This window comes from Ictalurus furcatus, chromosome 8 (assembly GCF_023375685.1).
Source record: "Ictalurus furcatus strain D&B chromosome 8, Billie_1.0, whole genome shotgun sequence".
Classification (NCBI taxonomy): domain Eukaryota; kingdom Metazoa; phylum Chordata; class Actinopteri; order Siluriformes; family Ictaluridae; genus Ictalurus; species Ictalurus furcatus.
Window position 1 is genome coordinate 3,477,802 of NC_071262.1, and position 20,790 is coordinate 3,498,591.

The window sequence follows — 20,790 nt, forward strand, 5'->3', positions numbered from 1 at the left end:
TAACTTTATGCATAAGAAGACAAACTAGTATAAACCGTAACTTGATCAACTTCAAATACGGTCAGGTGCGTAAATATTTGCACACTGACAGATGATTTATTTTCGCTATCTACCACAGTATATTGGAGTTGAAATTAAATAATGAATATGAGCTCAAAGTGCAGACTTTAATAATCACCAGCCTCTGGTTTTCTCCCCTGTTGATTACTCTGCCAGGCCTTTACTGCAGCTGTCTTCGGTTCCTGCTTGTTCTGGTGGCGTTTTTGCTTTCAAACTTAAATGCATGCTCAATTGGATTCAGGTCAGGTGATTGACTAAACCGTTGTCAGAGAATTCCACTTCAACAAGTCTTTAGAAGTATGCTTTGGGTCATCTATCGACACTGTGAAGCACCATCCAACAAGCTTTCACACATTCGGCTGAATCTGAGCAGATAATATAGCCCTGTAGAGTACACTTCAGAATTCATCCTGCTGCTTTTATCAGCAGTCACAGCATCAATAAATACAAGGGAACCAGTTCCATTGGCAGCCATGCATGCCCATGCTATAATATAAGGTGGACATACTGCTCAGATCATGAGCAGTTCCTTCCCTGCTCCATAGTCTTCTCTTCCCATGGTTCCCAAGTGGTACAAGTTGAGCTTTGTCTTTCCTGTCCATAGGATGTTGTTCCAGAAACGTGCAGAAATATTTTAGACCTTTTTGGCGAACTCTAATCTGGTCTCCCAGTTTTTGAGGCGTACCAATGGTATCCATCTTGTAGTAAACACTCTGTATGTACTCCGGTGAAGGCTTCTTTTGATTGTTGACTTTGACACAGATCCTCCTGCAGCATGTTCTTGATCTGGCCAACTGTTGTGAAGCGGTTTTTCTTTAAACAAGGAAGGAAATCTCTGTCATCTACCACAGTTGTTTTCTGTCGTTTTTTCCAGGCCTTTTGGTGTCCCTGTGCTCACTAGTACATTCTTGCATTTTAAATAATGTACTAAATAGTTGATTTGGCCACACCTGATGTTTTTGCCATCTCTCTGGAATGCTTTTGATTTTTCAGCCTAATGATGACTTCATTCGGTCGTACTTGCAATACTTCACTGCCAGTGACAGTTCTTTGGACTTTCATATTGAGAGTTAAAAGCAACAGATTCTAATGGCAAATGTCACACTTGAAATCAACTCTGAGCTTTAATCTGCTTACATGTACGTAAAAATACCGAAGGAATAACACACGCACCTAGCCATGGAATAGCTGAGCCGGTTGTCCGATTACATTTGGTCCCTTAAAAAAACAGAGCGACCACATGTAAAAAATAAATAAATCAATCAAATTTAAAGTGCTGTAACTCCTACACCATTCAACAGATTTGGATGTAAATACCTTCCAATTAAATGATTCCATATTTAAATTAACAATACCCCAGTGTGGTAGACAACTAAAATAACATGTTTTATATATGAATGATACTGTCAAGTTTAAATGGCTTATTTTTTTTTAATCATGTTTACAGCATTTAGTAGACACACTTATGAGGGAAAGGTTGTTTAAAGACGGATATGATTTTCTTTGGAAGATGGAAACTGGTTATAAATCGATTCTGTATGCCGTGACAGATTTTACCGCTTGGCAACAGTTCCAGTGAATCGGCCGAGACAATTAAAACGACTTTAAAATAACTGTTACACCAACTAGTCAGAGTTCAGTTTGTTGTGTTTTAATGTTAGAAATATTATTTAAAGCAAATGGTAAAATCACAATTTAAGTCCATTTCACTTCCAGCTGTAGCACTACAAAATGTAGAAAAGTTCACAAGGTTGAATACTCATGAAAGGCACTGGATCGATTTGGGGCTGTTCATTTTCTGTAGCTGATATGAACTTCTGGGTCATGAGTGGAAGTCAAGTCGACAGCTTCAGAATGCATGTAGTTTGCATCATGCGAGTACCATCATTCCTACCATAATTTAAAAACCAAACATATGGTGAATCACGCAAATAAAAGAAACACTTTCATATTAATTACTGTTTATCCACTTTAGGTTTGTTTTTTTTTTTACTAATCAAGAAATGCCTTAAAGTAAATTCTTTTGTTGGCTGGTAGAAATAGAAAGTCATTTATGATCACAATAGGCACAAGCATGATTTTTAAAACAGAAGCTGTTTTCAACTGTTTTTCAATTCAAAGACCGATATTGACCTGAGAAGTTACTAATTGTGTTAAATGGCCAGAGTGGAAGTGTTCTGGAGTTAACTAGAACTGCCTAGTTAATTCTTAATGCTGCAAACAAGGAAAATGAAAAAAATGGCATACATTGCACCCACGTAACAAATGTTCATTAGGCCTATGATTAAGAACAGCATGTGAACTGCCACGGTTCACATCTACGAGTCAAGCAGCTAAGAAGATTTGGGCAGCTAAAAAAAGAGATAGAAACAGGACAAAGTTTGACGATTTCCAAAAGCAGCATTCAAAATCTCATTTTAATTTGTATATTTACTCCATAAACATTATTACAAAACTCAGCAAGTTACCAATATTACATTGTCACCATACAGGCGGGTTCACAAATATTTAAAACTTTTGCAACAGTTACAACATAAACCAAAAAATACTAGAATAATTTACATGAAAAAATCTATAAAACAGCAAATAGTTCACAAATTAGATTTTTGTCTTCGTTTTTCTTCAATTATGTATTTGTGTTTTTCACAATAACACAATACTCCCACAACAAGGTCGATTTCGTCGTACAAAACTCCCAACAAAAATGTCGATCATTTTTTATTATTGAATTTTTTTTTTCAGGTTACTTGATATTTTGGTTTTTAAAACCAGAAACCTTTTTATTATCCATCCTTTTCACTGCCTGCATAGGCACAAAAAAGGTTACTCACACATACTAATACTTCACAGCACTTTCTAAGAAAAATATACACTTACAAAATATGTTACAAATTGGCACGGAGAAAAATATACAGTATTTTTTGTTATGTCAAGAGTTTGTTAAGAATCCCTCTAATATCAACTCTAGACAATATTTATAAAGCTCAATAATCTTTTTTTTTTAAATCAAAAAGTAATCCAATTAACGTCAAATAATTATGGTGTGGATACATCAAACATAACCATATATTATACATTCATAAAGAGAGGATTAGGGGATTTTTGTCTGGTTTATAACTATATATATTTAGATATAGTCATATCAGGGAGGACAACATTTGCTTTCTTAGCACCAATAAAGAAGAGGCAGCTCAACAGTGGCACACTGTACAAATCTCAGAGAAGTACATTCAATTGAAAATAGGCAGAAATGAAAGAAGGCAGGCAAGAGGGCATGACAGCCCATGTGCAGTTTTTTTTTTTTTTTTTTTTCCATCACCAGCATGTCCTGGACCTTAATTATGGCATGCTAGACAGAATGGAGGGAGGCAAAAGGACATAGAGGAAAACTGAGAAAAAATGTTATGTTGAAGTGCTGCAGTAATGAATGAACATACAGTACTTTTAGGCTTTAATGCATTTTCCATGTCCTTTCTACCTCGAAAATATTTTCAAGAATGTTCATTTTTAAATCAGATGTGAACAAATACAACATGGACATATACTCACCAGCCACTTTAATAGGAACACCTGTATTGTATGCAGGTCATCCAATCACGTATCAGCAGCACAATGCATAAAACTGAGACGTTAGAGATCAAGAGCTGTGGTTAATATTGAAATCTAACAACAGAATGGGGGATGAATCTCAGTCATCTCAGTGAGTTTGAAAATGGCTTTTTTTGGTGCCAGACGGGTTGAGTATTTCAGAAACTGCAGAATCTCCTGGGATTTTGTGAACATTAACTGAATCTCTTGACCCGTATGAAAAAAGAATCCGTATGACATTTTGCATTGTGCTGCTGCCACACGACTGGCTGACTGGGTAACTGCATGATTAAGCAGAAGTGCAAGCGTTCCTAATAAAGTGGCTGTTGGGTGTTAAATGGATAATTCAAGTTCAGTGTTTAATTCCGTACTATCCCCAACTCGAATATTAGTGAATATATCTGTACATATGTAGAAATAGGTCCTGGTTCTTGGCTTAGTTAGCCAGTACACAAAAGAACTGAATCCCCAAATGCAGCATCTCCTATACAGCAAGCAAATTTCTTGACATTCATAGATGTTAACAAGTGTGACCTGTTTCCAGTAAGCATTTATGAGTGAAACCTTCACAGTTGAAATTCCAGACAAAGGCACATTTACCTAATAATTCCAACACCTACTGCACAATATTTCCATTCAGATATACAAAATGCACGCAGTAAGTGCACTGTACTTCAGTAATCACTGGGAAAAATCAGTAATGGCAAAATATTTCAGGTACAAGTGCGTGTGTGTATGTGTATTGGAACGGCAAGGCCAATTCATTTGTTTTGTTGTAGAGTGAAGACATTTGGATTTGAGATCAAAAGATGAACGTGAGGAGTTTAGAATATCAGCTGTTATCTCCTGATATTTGACAGGTTAAATGACATAAAATATAGCACATTTTGTATCAGACCATCCAATTTGTAGGCGAGCATAAATATTGGAACACATGACTGACCGGTGTTCCTTATTACCCAGGTGTGTCCTGTTAGATTGATTGTTTAAACAATAAATATCTCTGAACATCTACTCTTGGTTTTAGAATTCGGTTGCACCTGTGAAGACTGCGTCTGTTGTTAAAAAGGATGAACCAACATGAAGATCAGAGAGCTGTCTATGTGGGAGAAAGGCGAGCTATATCGAAGCTGAGAAAAGAGGGGAAATCAATCAGAGGTGTTGCACAAAGATTGGGCATAGCCAAAGAACAACTTGGAAAGTCCTGAAAAAGAAAGAAACCACTGGTGTACTGAGCAACAGACACCTAATGGGTCGGCCGATGACAGAAACACTGTGAGAGCTGTGAAGAAAAACCGAAAAACAACAGTCAGTGACATCACCAACAACCTCCATAGGGCAGGGGTGAAGGTGTCACAATCCACTGTTCGAAGAAGACTTCAAAAGCAGAAATAAAGTGGCCATACAGCAAGATGCAAACCAGACGTCAGCAGTAAGAATCAGAAAGCCAGATTGGAAATCACAAAGAAATACAGAGATGAGCCACAAAAGTTCTGGAACCAAGATTAACCTCTACTAAAGTGATGAGTCAAAGTGTGGAGAAAGAAAGGATCTGCTCATGATCAAAAACATACAAGCTTTTCTGTGAAACATGGTGGAGGAAGTGTCACGGCTTGGGCTTGCACGGCTGCTTGTGGAACAGACTCACATTCATCTTCACTGATGATGGAACTCATCATGGGTGCATCAGAATGAATTCAGAAGTTTACAGGTACATTTTGTCTGCCAATTTACAGAGAAATCCAAATGAATCGGGAGGAAATTTATCATGCAGCAAGACAAGGATCCAAAACACACTGCCAACTCAATAAAGGACTTTATCAGGGGGGGAAGGTGGAAGGTTTTAGACTGACCAAGTCAATCATCAGACCTTCACTCAATTGAGCAACATTTCACCTCCTGAAGAGAAAACTGAAGGGAGAAACCCCCCAAAACAAACAGCGACTGAAAGAAGCAGAAGAAGAAGCCTTTATTTGTCACATATACAGTACAGCACAGTGAAATTCTTTTCTTCACATATCCCAGCTTGTTAGGAAGTTGGGGTCAAAGCACAGGGTCAGCCATGATACGGCGCCCCTGGAGCACATAGGGTTAAGGGTCTTGCTCAAGGGCCCAATAGTGGCAGCTTGGTGGTGCTGGGACTTGAACCGTTGAGCCACCACTGCCCTGAAGATGTTGTGGAAAAAGCCTGGAAAAGCACAGAAGAAGAATCCAGCAATTTGGTGATGTCAATGAGTCACAAGCTTGATGGCAAGCAACGGATATGCAACCAAATATTAAGTGTTATTTACTTTAATACTTATTTGTTCCTATACTTTTGCTTGCCTAAACATTGTGTGGTCTGATACAAAAGGTTCTATGTTTTATGTTGTTTTACACATCTAGATGTAATTACAAGGAAATAAAAGCTGAAATTTTAAACGCTCGTCCCATATCCATCTTTTGATCTCAAACCCAAATGTCTTTGGTGTATAGCACAAACAAATGAATTGTCCTTGCCGTCCCAATAGTTCCGGAGGAGATTGTATGTATGATAATGACCATTTAAATGGCTGGATATTGATATTATTTCACCAGATAATGTGTTAGATATGTAATATGCAACATAGGGAAAAATCTAATTCACATACAGTCGGATCCATAAGTATTTGGACAGTGACACAGTTTTCGTAATTTTACCTCTGTACACCACCACAACGGATTAGAAATGAAGCAATCAGTATGTGATTGACATGTAGACTTTCAGCTTTAATAAAGGGGTTCAACAAAAATATTGCATTAACAATTTAGGAATTACAGCCATTTTTAAAGAGTCCCTCCATTTTCACAGGCTCAAAAGTAATTGGACGATTGACTGATAAGCAGTTTCATGGCCAGGTGTGGCCTGTTTCCTCATTATTTCATGACAAATTAAGGAAATAATAGGTCTGGAGTTGATTCAAAGTGTTGAATTTGCATTTATGGGAACTCTCAATGTGCGGTCCAATATGTCGATGCAAGTGAAGGAGGCCATCATTAGGCTGAAGAAAAAAAAAAAAAACAGACTTATCAGAGAAATAGCAGAATATTTAGGAGTGGCCAAATCAACAATTTGGTACATTCTTAAAAAGAAGGAATGCACTGGCAAGCTCAGCAATACCAAAAGGCCCGGAAGACCACGGAAGACAACTAAAGTGCAGAATTCTTTCCTCGGTGAAGGAAAAACCCCTTCACAACATCTAGCCAAGTCTAGAACACTCTCGAGGAGGTAGGCGTATCACTGTCAAGGTCTACAATCAAGTGACGCTTTCACGAATGTAAACACAAAGGGTTTACCTCAAAATGCAAACCACCGGTAGCACTCAAGAACAGAAAGGCCAGATTAGATTTTGCTAGAGAACATCTAAAAAAGCCTGCCCAGTTCTGGAACAAGATTCTTGGGCAAATGAAATTTAGATTTCACTTGTACCAGAATGATGGGAAGAGAATGGAGAAGGAAAGGAAGGTCTCATGATCCAAAGCATACCACATCATCTGTCAAACATGGTGGAGGAAGTGTAATGGCATGGGCATGCGTGGCTGCCGATGGATCTGGGTCAGTTGTGTTTATTGATGATGCGACTGCTGACAGAAGTAGCAGGATGAATTCTGACGTGTATAGAGCTATACTTTCTGCTCAGATTCAGTCCAATGCTGCAAAACTGATAGGACTGTATAATGACGCAAAACATACAGCGAAAGCAACCCAAGAGTTTCTTAAGGCAAAGAAATGGAATGTTCTTAAATGAGTCCACCACATGACCTCAACCCAATTGAGCATGCTTTTCACTTGCTGAATACAAAACGGAAGACCCACAAACATGCAGCAACTGAATGCGGCTGCAGTAAAGGCCTGGCAAAGCATCTCAAGGGAGGAAACTCTGCATTTGGTGATGTCCATGGGTTCCAGACTTCAGGCAGTCATTCAGTGCAAAGGATTTGCATCCAAGTATTAAAAATAATCATTATTATACTTATAATTGTTAGGTTGTCCAATTACTTTCGATCCTGTGAAAATGAAGGGACTATGTAAAAAATAGCTGTACTTGAATTAAACTCCGTGAATTAACGCTGAACGTCTACACTTCACATCTTGATTGCTCAATCCATCGTGGTGGTGTACAGAGGCAAAATAACAAAAATTGCGTCACTGTCCAACTACTTATGAACCTGAACGTACATTTCAAATTTCAAACACCGTAAATGCCTTACACAGCTTTGCATTGGTATAATGCTAATGTCGCTAATAAGTAGTAGAAGTTTATGATCATTAATTACTACCACCCACAATCAACCAATTAAGGTAAAAACGCATGCCCATGTCCTCAGACACCTTGACCTTGGCTAAATAATAATTTTTTATATGACAATGTCACCGATAAAAAATAAGCATGTACTTTAAAATAATGTTCAAACTATATTTTCAACCAACTCGCGTCTAGCTTTCTATATACCGCCCTTCAAGCGTTTGCTGTGTAGGATAACTGGCTATAAAAAAAATGTTTGTTGTGTTTAACATTTTTCACGCATAAAGCTCCCACAACTGTATCACAAGAAGATGCAGTTTACCATGCATGCACATTCACACCTTGGAGCAATTTAGTATCACTAACCTGCCTACCTACATGTTTTCGGAGAAGTAGGAGGAAACCCGACACAAAACTCCATGCAGACGGTAACCCAAGCGCAGACTCGGACCCAGGACCTTGGGGCTGAGAGGCAGCAATGCGACCCACTGTGCTACTGTGCCACCCTTTGACTGAAAGATTTGCAAGAAATCTCCTATAAATGTATCTCCAAGTCTACCTGACCAGTTCATTGTCTCGATAAAAAACAATTAGCTACACCTCATGATTATGTGAATAAGTCGTCTTTATCTTGAGATCATTTGGAGGAAAGAAAAAATAATGGATGGCCTTTCGGACCTTCGTAAATCAGTACTTCCATTATGCGTTTGTTAGCCATGTAGTTCCTGAAGCAGAATCTGACTACCAAAATATTTTAATCGCTCAAGATTACGTTCAAGATTTTTGTACATTTTTATCTTTCCTGAATTGACTGATTAATCTTTCTTGCGTTGGAGGCATGTAGAAACGTATCTGAATTATGTGCATTTCTCCCAAAGTATTCCTTTTAATTTCAGCACTCATTTGAAATAACTTGAAACAAGCATTCCCATTCATTTCAGTAAAAGGAATCAAATAATCATTACCATGCTCACCCTTTAATGTCAGTATGGTGTCCTTGTCTACCCAGAAGGGACAGTGTCCATATCTTCTTCTGTGCTTTTCGTCATTTCTTGTTTGTCTTTATTTTCAAAGCCACATAATGCTGAGGTAAATTGATTTTGGCAAGTCAGTGGAAAAAAACAAAAAAACAAAAAAAAAGAACAGTTCAGTCTCGCTGTTTTGGTTATGTGAGTGGCTATGTACCACTGTCAGCTGCAGGTGCTCTTCACAATATAGGATCCCAAAAGGAAAGAGGAAAAATCTGGAATGTTAACTCTCAGTCTTGAAAAGGGTATGGCCAAACTTCTTATGAATAGTAAAATTCAACAGCCAGTATTTATATTGATAATAAATTTGCACAGAGTTTACATTTGGCACATTGATCTTTAGAATTCATGTTGTCATTAAATAGTGCATTTCTGTACAGGGACACCCAAAAAAGTGAGTTTCCATGGCTTAGAAATGTCCCTCTAAGATAAGTTCCAGTAATACTCCTGTAAAAGCATAGTAAAAGCATAAGAATAAAATTATAATTCCAAGCCATCAGTAAGAAAAAATAGGACAAAACATTAATCTGATATGTCTTTGATACAAAATGGTCCCAAATATGTGCTATTGATGTTTTTAGGGCCTACAAAGGATGTCGCTTATCCAAGCTAGCAGGATGAGCATTTTCGATTGAAAAAGTCAGGCAGTTTGAGGGAGAGAGCAAGACGAGGTCATCCTGTTTTGCATACAAAATCTAATTATGGAGCTTACTTTACACAACAGCATTTTTTTTTTTTAAATCCAAATAGCTACGTTTCAAACAAAGAAGTATAATATCACATGTTTAGGGTAGCAAATTTCACTTTTAAAAAATGGCTCCCAAGAAGACACATTGCATTTATGAAGGTGTTTTTCTTTTTTTCTTTTTTTTTTTTTTATCTTCAGACAAAAATAACCAAAACAACTACAAGGAAAAAATTGCAAAAGCATGAAGAAAATGCAGCCATGGTAGGTTAAAATCTCAATCAAGCCTTGCACAATCACTCAATAGGTAGTTTGTAAGTACATGTAGTTTCTCATGCAAGATATCTATATCTTCTTCAGAGGGCCAAAATAAGGAGGGTGGGGTCAAGGGTAATTCCATGCATCTCTGGCTTTGAGTCAGTGCGGGTATGCCAGGGACTAAGGGCTGAGCAGGAAGTGGGGGAAAGTGAGGAACGTGCATCAGCAGCTAGTTACAAAATATTACCTCAGTTTTTCAAATGAGGTCATCAATGCTATGTCCTTATTTGGATCAGCCCGCTTGCCTTTAACGTTTTCAATCCGAGGGAATTTCGCGCTGGTTTTGTGACGGTACATTTTTTTGTGTGCAGGTCCATTTGTGCCTGGTACCCCAAGATTAGACTTATCGAACATGTTACAGCCCAGAGTCAACTGGGGGAAAAGTGGATGAGAGGCATTGAACTTAGTTTGATTTTTGCCACATTTTCCCCCTCCCCCTCCTTTCTTGCCTTTTGTACCTTCAGCTGACACGGCGCCTTTTTTCTTGGGCTCAGATGAGGTTCCTGCCAGGATTTTGAGAGTCTTTAACTTTAGACTGTTTGCCTCTGAGGGTAAACAGATGTCTGTTGCAGGACCCCATATTGGCTCGATTGAGGTCATCATGAAACGCTGCACTTCGGCCATCCCTGATACTATGTTAGAGAGGATGTTGGATGGCTCTTCAAACTCTCGCTGGTCATCTGTGTAACTGTTGGTCTCTGACCAGCCTATTCCTGGCCAGTCCTCAGAGCTGCTATCTGTCAGCTGGTGTGTCATACACTTTGAGTCTTCGAGATGACCTTTAGTCTTTTCATCCAGTAAGGCTTTCAGCTTTTTGGATGCTCGCGAATTTTGTCGTGGGGTCTTGACCTTCTCTCCCTTTGCAGCTTTTGGTTTGGTTGCTTTGCTTTTTTTAGCACTTTGTCCTGAAGTTTGCTTGTTGCCGCTTTTCCTCTTTGAGCCCTTTTTCCCACTGATCATGTCAGGACCATGCTCATCAAAGTCAGTTTCTTTTATTGACTTCTTTTCCAGGCTTATATGGTTGTCATTATTAGAACTGTGCAACTGATACTGGTGATTATCTACTGCGAATCCAGCCAGGTGTTCTTGGTGTTCTATCATGTTGCAATTCCATTTCACCTCTTGAGCTCCCTCCAGTGTCAGCTCAGACCCATTCTGGAGAACCTTGGGATTTCCCAATATCTTCAACTCTCGCCATGTGACCTGCGGGGACAAGTTGGGTGTCTCAGGAGGTGAGAGCTCTGACAGTGATGCATGTCTGAATTTATCAGGAGTGAAGTTGGAGATATCTAGCAAGTCTGTTGACTCCCTCAGTGGTGTGATTGCATCAATGCTCTGCTGAATCACCAGTTTGGGACTGCAGTGAGCCAGAAAATTCTCGTTCACATTATTCTCGCCATCTTTCTCACAAGACTTGAGACTTAGAGAGCTGTAATTGCTGGAAGTAGCTGACAACGAGCCAACTGAGTCGAAACTGATGAGCCTTCCACTGTCACTGTGCAGTGTCCCTCTTTGAACCTGGAGCTGGCCTTCCATGCTGGGAACTTGACATGCTTGGAAATCTGAATCAGGTGGCAGTGCCTGCTCAGGCATGTAATTTTTTTCATAAAGCATTCTATTGGTGTCCAGCCCCAACTGACTGTACCCTGGAACTGCAAGGTTCGCTGAGATTGGCAAAGACATGGTACTAGGGAAGTTGTTGGGCAAGACTGCTGTCTCAGGGATATCAGTAGTGAACTGCTGATTTGGGTCAAGCTGGGTGTGCCACATTTGAGTGAGACTCGGGCAGTTCTGAGGAGACTGTTGGAGCTCCGATTCAGAGGGTGGGGAGAGTACACAGCTTTGGGCCAGCTGAAGAGAAGCAAATTGCTGCTCTTCCAGAGACAGACCCAGAGATTGTTGCCTAGGGTTCTGCTGAGGAAAAAAGGTGGCACCAGAGCCACCCAAGGAGTCTGAGGCTTCCAACAATGTCTGCAGATAGCCACCAGGGATAACAGACATACCTGTGGCCACATCATCAGATGATGTAGCTTTGTTATAGGAGCATGTGTCAGACATGAAAACTATTTTTTCAGTGGTCTCAGCTGTTTGACTCTGAGGACTGTGTGCAGCTGAGTTGATCTCTGTTTCATTCCCACCCCCTACTGTGTCCTTGTTTTCTGCCACAGCACATGCTTCAGTCTTATTTGCCTTGCTTTCACAGTTCTCTTCAAATTTCTTCATTTTCTCGCTTCTGAGCCTTGCTTCGCTTTTGAATTTCCGGATTCTAACCATTTTATTTCCTATTCTCCTCTCCTCCCTCTCTTGTGATCTGCTTTTTGGGGTAACGATTTGTATGATGTCGTTCGGGCCTAATGTACTTGAACAACTGGGGCTGGATATTGTTAACGATCTTTCTCTGGGAGCTGTGTCTTCTTTAGAGGCAGATTCCTGCCTTAGGTCAGAGTAAGAGAAGCCCCGCTTGTGGGGTGATTGCAGCACGGCTTGAATCCTCTGAATCCTAAGTCTGTTTGCTAGCTTGTATTTCCTTTTGGGAGGGCTAGAACTAAACGGTCGATTCCGGCCATTAAGATGAAAATTGTGTCGATCTTCTGCATGCAGTCTAAGCTGTTCTTCATGCTCCCTCTGTTTCTTCTGCCAGAAATCCTTCAGAGGAGCCAGTTTTTCATATTCACTAACTGCGTTCTCGTTTAAACTTACAGTCGTGACTGTTGGATCAGTTTTGCCGAGCTTTACGCACATGTGTTTTTCTCCTTTGAACCTGTTGATGATAATATATTTGATTATCACGGGCGGCTCTTTGCGGGAAGATTTTCTTCTCTTTTTAGGGCACCAGTCATCATCCTCGTCCTGTCTTGGACCAGAAGGTGCTTGTTCACGCTTTTCATTGTTTTTTTCACTTTCGATGGAGTCAACATCATAAAGGTAGTCGTCACTGTACCTGACTTTTCTTTTCGCTCTTAATCCATAGTTTAGGGGGTTGGAAGAGCAAACATTCTTTCGTGAAAACAAGGTTCTCTCTTTGCTCTCATGAAAAATGTCAATGGAGGACACAGTGCTAGAGCTGTCATCACTGTAGTCCTCTGAGTCTTCAGTTGAGCTGCTAGAATCGATAACGTAGTTAATTTTTGGACTGTAATCAGATGCCCTCTCTAAGGAGCTATCACTGCTATTTTCTTTATGTTCATTCTCTAATGCAAGGTCTTCAGGTTTAGATAAGAGGCCATCTGCACTCTTCTTTACCACACTACCCTCTATTTTCGTGGAGTTTACCAGGACACTGGGAAAAAAGTTAAACTGCGTTTCCTCCTGCAGGACATTCGTCTTTTCCCTCATGTTGTCCTGGAAAGACTCGTAGCGGATTTTCAGTGAGCACATGTCAGTGCTCAGGGCAGAATCATCATCGTCGTCAAACATATAGTTATCCACATCCTCCTCCGAGAAAAGGTTTACTGAGAGCTCATTTTTGGAACATAGGTCCAGCAACTCCATTTTGCTCTCAGTAATAAACGACTCGATGTAACCCCAGTCCTGGTTTGAACTGGGGAGCAGACCATCCTCTCCATTGCATTTGTCCAGTAGAAGGCCTTCATAAATGTTTCTGGATGTCTGATCTGGGTCATTTTCTGTTTTATCTAAATTCTTTTTCTCCCCCATCTGAGATTTAGGCATGGGAAAGCTCAAAAGCTGATCAGCCAGAATTTGCTCTGAGCAATTGCCTGTTTCACTGAGGCCCATACACTGCATGTTTGAGATGGAGCAAGTATCATACTCACGATTCATGTCAGTCATTTTTAAGTTGATAATGGGCTCATTAGCCAGTGCATCCTTGGTCTCAATGATGCAGCCCAGGCAAGTGCGGCTTTGCTGGATTAGGCAGTCCTCTGCCATCTCAGACATGCCCATTGGCTCCATCATGTTGAGGGGTGGTTTATTACTGTCCTCTGACAGGGACCAGGGATTTACATCCTTGGTAACACAAGCTGTGAGGGATATGGCACAGCTGCTGGATTCATCAGTGGGCTGCTCAGGAGTCTCAGTTAGAGTCTGTGGTGAGGGTAGGCTTGGGAGACAGTACTCTCTTAATGCCAGTGCTACTCTGTGGCCATCTGAACCACCTCTTTGGGCACTCAATACAGCAACCGAGGAGGATAGGGGGAAGGTGTTATCTGCAGCGCCATACAGCTTTAGATTACCTCTCAGCTCACATGATCCTACACAAAGAAACAAAAACATAATATCAGCACTACACAACATAGATATAACCAAGAAATAATGACATTAGATTTATTTTCACTTCGGAGTCTATCACTGAATCAATATAAGGACACATTTCCTCGTACGCTACGTGGCCAAAAGTATGTGGACACCTGACCGTCATGCGCAAACATGGGTCCTCCCAAAATTGTTGCCACAAAGTTGGGAGCACGCAATTGTCTAGAATGTCTTCGTCTGCTGTTGCATTAAGATTTTTCTTCACTGAAACTAAGAGGCCCAAACCTGTTCCAGCATGACAGCGAGCACAAAAAGCGAGGTCCTTAAGAACGCAGTGGAAGAACTCAAATGGCCTGCACAGAGCCCTGACCTCAACACCTTTGGGATGAATGCTGACAACGTGCCAAGCTTCATCGCCAGACATCACCGCCTGACCTCTCTAAAGCTCTTGCGGATGAATGGGCAAATCCCCAGAGCCAGGCTCCATAATCTACTGGAAGAGTGGAGCTTATTATAAGCGCAAAAGGGGATTAAAATCAGGAATTGGATGTTCAACCCAAGCACATATGGGTGTGATTGGTAGGTGTCCACATACATTTGGCCATATAATGTATATCAAGGGTTGAAAGCTAGTTAATCCAAAAGATATACAGTACGCTTGCTTGATTTGAATAATTCATCTGTATCAGCTGAAGCAGACAATGTACACACACACAAGCAAAAAGCAAAAGAAAGCTTAATTTTATTGGTTTGCAATACGTTATAAAGGCGCTATTCAGATTTATCTGTGTGCCGCACACCCTTCCTTATACAAATAGTAACAGGACTTTCAGACTGTTCAATCCAGCTTGGGTTAAGGTTGAAAATCCAAAATTACTCAGCACATTTCTGAAAAGAAGAATCCATTTTCAATTTGAGTAGCATTTCAGACACGATTTCGAATGAGACATAACTTAACTAAATATTTCTTTCAGTTGAAGACATGGAAATGCTTTAAATAGCTTGGACTATAAAGTAGCACTCGAAATTGCTGCATAGAATGCTTATCTCCTGAAATTAGAGTACCTTGTTTGCATGTTTTAAGGGTACTAATTTCAGTGCCGCATAAGTACCACTGTAAGAGCCTTTGCATTTGGAAAATTGAAAACCAAATCCTCCTACAACAAGGCTGAAACCGGGGACAAATGAAAAAAAATTTCCTTGATGTATAAATGAATAAGTAATAGCGCAACCACTTAGTAAGGGCTTTGTTAAATTCTGATTTAAAAAAATAAATAAAAATAATAATAGAGGAATGCCTTGCAATGATTGGCAGCCTGTCCAGGGTGTACCCCGCCTTGTGCCCGATGCTCCCAGGGATAGGCTCCGGGTTCCCCGTGACCCTGAAGGAAGGATAAGCGGTATAGAAGATGGATGGATGGATGCCTTGCAATGTGTTCGAGTGGAATCCTGCTCAGCAAACAATTTATAGAATATCTGGCTGGTTATAAGGTTGTGTTGCACTGTAACAGCTGAGAAGCTAATGGTCCAGCTGAAAACAGATGGTTGCATGAGAGCATGCTACCCCTCCAAGTCAAAACACTAATCCCAACCATCAAATCTACGGGCACATTATAATCAAAATACCACAGGAAGATATTCAAAAAATAAAATTGTTTTGAAAGATGATCGCAGCCTAAACCTGGACTGAAACACAAAGTCAACGAAGAAAAGACAACAAAGGTTAATTAAGAGTAATGTAACCAGTACCTGTACACGAACTGCTTTTGTGTGATTTTTTTTGTTCTTATTACAGGCTATCCCAGGGAGCATGGGGCACAAGGCGGGGTACACCCTGGACAGGGTGCCAGTCCATCGCAGGGCACAATCACATACACACTCACACACCCATTCATACACTACGGACACTTTAGACACGCCAATCAGCCTACCATGCATGTCTTTGGACTGGGGGAGGAAACCGGAGTACCCGGAGGAAACCCCCGCAGCACGGGGAGAACATGCAAACTCCGCACACGCAGGGCCACGGCGGGAATCGAACCCCGGACCCTGGAGGCGTGAGGCGAACGTGCTAGCCACCGTGCACCCCAGTATTAACAATATACTCATACTAAACATCCTTCAAACACACTTAGTACTGTTTGACTTTATACAACATAGTTGTAAAAAGGGTAATGTTTTTAAGGGTTTTAAGGTAACGACACTAAACTTCATTTAGTGTCAGACACACTGTCACTTCTCTCTTGCTCATTCGGGATGTAAATGCACACCTGGATTTCTTCTCGTTTGACAACATGTACTGTTAAAAACGCTATACGATTAAAAATTAAACTGGAACTGAATTGAATGACTTATAATGTATTCAATAGGAAATGAAGCTCAAGGTGAAACTACAAGAAAAATGTAGGAAGAAAACACTATTAACTGAATGGCGTTGACCTTCCAGGTCATCAGTGAACGATGTGTCCAATATCACAAAAATTCAACTCAAACGTTGAGATTTAAAATGAATTTTTGTTATATTTAAGTGTATTTGGCTTAAAGAAATGGATTTTATCAACTTAAAATTTTTGAGCTAATTAGTTTCCTCAAATTTTTATCCGGTTTTACAGTGTGGGTTAAAACCGAAAAACGTTTTGTTTTGTTTGTTTTTTTAAATAAAATTTTAGTGCACCATTTTATGACTGTACTCCATGTTCATGACACTCCATGGCAATTCACTATCTAACTATGTAACAGTTTTAGTTGTTATGTATTGGAATCGACTTTGCATGTTCGTCCAGAATCCTCAGCTGTTCCAACATCTGATTGCTCCTCTTTCTGCCAAGCTGTGGAGCAGAGTATCACAGGGAGTTGACAGAAGCTCACTAATTGGTTCTGACACTTGAGGGTGAGAGGGAAGTAGCATCACATATTTTGCTTGCTCTCAAATATCTGAAACATTTAAGAGTGTACATACAAAAAAAAAAAAATAATAATAATAACTAAATAGGTTTTTGAGATAGTTGTTATTTTTATTCTATGTTCTACAACTGTGTAAAAATATATTTTTTTACAATCTCTGGGCAGCCATAAAGCAGCATATGGGGTTATCCTGACTTTTGGCAATAGGTTACGATGTCCTGAGCCTTACATTGCCAACATTGTTTATGCTAGACACACAGTAATGTGAACAACCTAAACCTTGTTTGACTGTTAGGATTTAAGAGGTTCTATCTAAATACCCTCATTAATGCCCCACATGCTCGAAAGTAAACATTGTTGGTTTATTAAAGTGGTCTGGACCCAGGCGGGTGGTGGCATCCCCAGACATTTGCAATTTGTAGTCAGTCTCCAATCCCCAGTCCAGGTTTGGTTTCTGCCAGATAGCTCTGTGAATAAATGACCACATGCCTGCCTGTTTTGAATTGGCAGGATGAAGGTCCTGGCTTATATGCTTGTATTCAGAGAAGCAAGTTTCTCTTCCATTGATTTGAGATGAGCCAAAAACGAAGCATGTCAAGACAACTGACAGGCTGCGAAAGCCTTATAATATGGTTATTCACAAACCTTACCCCATCTTCCTATGTTGAAATATTTACCAATGTGAGAGGAGGATATCAGCAGGAAGTCTACAGCTGGTAGAAATTAAAATATCACACTGGCAATTTCCCAATAACTTCGCACCGCGGAATTGAAGCGAAAGCCGCAGTGAACGAACACCATTTTCTTTTCTGACATTTCCAGTGTCCCGCCCGTTCTCTCATCCGACACTACACAACACCAAAGCACATAAATTCCAGGGGTGTAGAGAACGTGTGAGCAAGCAACTACCAGCATTTGTTAAAGCAGCTGTCAGTCTGGTCCTTAATGGTCTCTGGCATTTGTTAATGATGGCGAAAGATCAATGTATCCACACCAGATTTTGGTAATGAGTGCCGAGTAACTGCAGAATGATTCATCACTGTTCCCCTGAAGAAAAAAAAAAAATAAAGGCTCTGATCCAGAGTTCAATGGTGCCGTTTTTCACTTGGTCAGACTGCGGATGTGCTCCGGTATTTATCTTTGCGACTATGACAGTGGGGTCGGCTCGGCTCTTGGCTCCAAATCCCACAGCTGGAATCGAGTAGGGGGCTGCTCGTGATAAACTAAAGCCTGACAGGCTTATAGACGTTGCGTAGAGATGCTACCTGCACTAGAGCATGTCACCGTATGCCAAGTGAATAAGGAGCCAGTGAGCTAAGACTAGAGACTAAGGCAACAATTAGATAAATCCAGGCAAGAGAACGTGGAATGTCATGGAGTCTGCACTACCTCAAAGCATTTTCAATTTCTGTTCTTCATTTAACAAAAGAACAATAGTCATCCTGAAAAGACAGAAAGCCAAGACTTTGTCTTCGGACTCATTTAAAATTTAACACCAATGGGGTCAGAAGAAAAATGAAAAACAGTACCAGATATCAGATTTTTTGCCTTATCGGTCTGGTCCAACGCACTGGTCTGCATTGAATTCAAAGCCGGTACAAGGAGACCGGTCTCCTTTAGGACATCCATCAATGAGAGAGGGCGTCGCTCCGCTCGTACATCATCTCCACTGTCCCACCTGCAGAGAGAGGCAAACAGGACTTGACATATCGTGTTCTTACTGAACATGTCTTCTGGCCACGGCGACAGCTGAGAATGTATTTTTCAGTATGCTGACCTGTGCAGCGATTTAACTCCGATTCTACCGTGTCAAGCACCTGAGTCATTCACAGTATTAACTTGAGTTTGTAAATAGCTGCACCTACCATCACCAAGGTAACACAATACAACATGTTCCACTCAATTTCAACTTGACATTATAGTTGTTAACCCCAGGAACCTTGCTATGTAAACATAGATTTCAATTTATTATAAATAAAGTAGTCGGGCGCATTCGCCTCCTAATGTGTCGAATTAACATGTACTGAAGGAGCAGGTGAACCATGGAGCTGAATTTCAGTTACACCAGATGAAAGCAAAATGAGATTTCCAAGTAGAACTCTAACCATTTTATATATAAGATTTATATATATATATATATATATATATATATATATATATATATATATATATATATATAAATAAAGATAGGTAGGTCATGTATTACACAATGAGCAAAAAGGAAGGTTCAAAAAAGGAGATGAAGAGATTGTCCTTATAGAAAAGGAAGAAGTTTATGAGCAGGGAAGTCAGCCACAGGGCTGAAATAATACAGTTTGCACTGTGCATTGTGTGTGCTGTCAGTGAAGGCTGCCTAAAGCGGTGGAGAGCAAGAGAGGCCCTCTGCAGTCGCGCAGCCGTGCACACAATGTATTAAATGTCAGTTGAGGGATGTTGATTGCATGAAATAGCATCCCTCTGGCTTTTGCATTCAGCTGAAGAATAAACCAACATCCAACAATGTGCCCATGGCCCCCTAGCACAGGAAATCCTTCCATAATTGGCTTTGTGTTAAGCCGGCCTGTCACTCAACTTTTTTTTTCTTTCTTTTTTTTAAATGCTGTGTTTATTTAACCTTTGCTTAACTAGGATAGCCAATTAAGAACAAACTCATTTGAATGAATTAGTTATAAAAACCAGTGTCTTGCCCTTCCTGCAGCAACCTTTAAAATGGCCAATTTGCTTCTAATTTATTAGACGTGAATTTCACAGCCGTTATAAATGCCAAATCTTTTTCAAAAGGTTTATTCGGGGCAAAATGTATCTGCCAAGTGATGGAGTTTGATAATAGAACATGGCATCAAGTAGACGCTGTTGTATCTATACGACACCAGTCGAGTACAGCAAAGGTCAATCGTGGGACCTCATATCTATCTCCAGGTAGAGGAAGTGAGTGTTTACGATGTTGCGTGGGGTAAGCCTCGTCTTTGGGCAAAAAGTCAATTAGGCAGTTTTACATTTGTATTGCTTCTAGAGAGGACGTATTCACTTAGGGACATTCGCTAAGAGAGACAAACAAACAGCTGAGAAATACAATAAAGCGGCGTTCTTGACTTACAGGACGAGCGAATACGATGTTGTTGATGATAGAAGGAATCACGGAGATGTGCTTTTTCGGGGGTTTTTAAGCACTTAAGACATGCATGCTTCCTTTTCCCAGGAAGAACTTTGCTCATGAGTTAAGGTGCGTATTGCACCTTGCACTCATTTCTAATGGCAATGCTTTCTGACACTGCCCTACGTGCTCAGGCTGCTTGCCCTTGCACTTAAAAGATCCTGTTTAAACGCCATAACATCTTCAATGTAAACTAAATACATTTATATATATATAGTGCACAATGTCCATGAATTGCTATTTTAATTCTAAACATCCTAAGACTGGCCTGTAATGGCTGAATGAGGAATACCGTTCGTAGCTGTTTGACCAGCATCGTGTTCAACGGCATATAAAATAATCATGATACTTAACAGAACAAGGAACATGCAGAGGCTGAATTAAAGGGATGATGGCTGATCGTGTGATAGTGCAAGAGTATGATAGTGCAAGCGTGCCTTTAAACGCGAAGCTAACAAGCCTGGACAGCAGTGTGATTCATTCAAGTGGGCCCTGAACTCATTATCTACAAAGCCTGCCATTTAGACATCCAGACGCATGAAACCGGCACAGCCCTTCACATCCACGTCCATA

At 40.3% G+C, this 20,790-nt stretch overlaps 1 protein-coding gene across 2 annotated transcripts; it reads right to left on the minus strand.

The window, feature by feature from the left end:
- Positions 1 to 8,152: 8,152 nt before the first annotated feature.
- nexmifb (neurite extension and migration factor b) lies at positions 8,153 to 18,977 on the minus strand. Of its 2 annotated transcripts, XM_053630486.1 has the most exons (3): positions 18,593 to 18,977; positions 10,132 to 14,158; positions 8,153 to 9,388 (listed from the first exon to the last, which is right to left on the minus strand). In XM_053630486.1, exons 1-3 carry the CDS (start codon positions 18,789 to 18,791, stop codon positions 9,232 to 9,234), a joined length of 4,383 nt encoding a protein of 1,460 aa, XP_053486461.1. In that variant the 5' UTR covers positions 18,792 to 18,977; the 3' UTR covers positions 8,153 to 9,231. The 2 variants fall into 2 exon arrangements, with proteins under 2 accessions (XP_053486461.1, XP_053486462.1); XM_053630487.1 differs by lacking the exon at positions 8,153 to 9,388 and having other exon boundaries at positions 9,650 to 14,158.
- Positions 18,978 to 20,790: the final 1,813 nt, after the last annotated feature.

What these genes read in the sequence shown, in the direction of transcription:
- nexmifb (XM_053630486.1), bottom strand. Translation starts at nt 18,791, where the DNA reads ATGTTCAGTAAGAACACGATATGTCAAGTCCTGTTTGCCTCTCTCTGC. An exon ending in GGCAAAAAATCTGATATCTG is followed by an intron (nt 14,159 to 18,592) that starts GTACTGTTTTTC and finishes TTCTTTGTGTAG; the next exon opens with GATCATGTGAGCTGAGAGGT. An exon ending in ACCTCATTTGAAAAACTGAG is followed by an intron (nt 9,389 to 10,131) that starts GTAATATTTTGT and finishes ATGCTTTTACAG; the next exon opens with GAGTATTACTGGAACTTATC.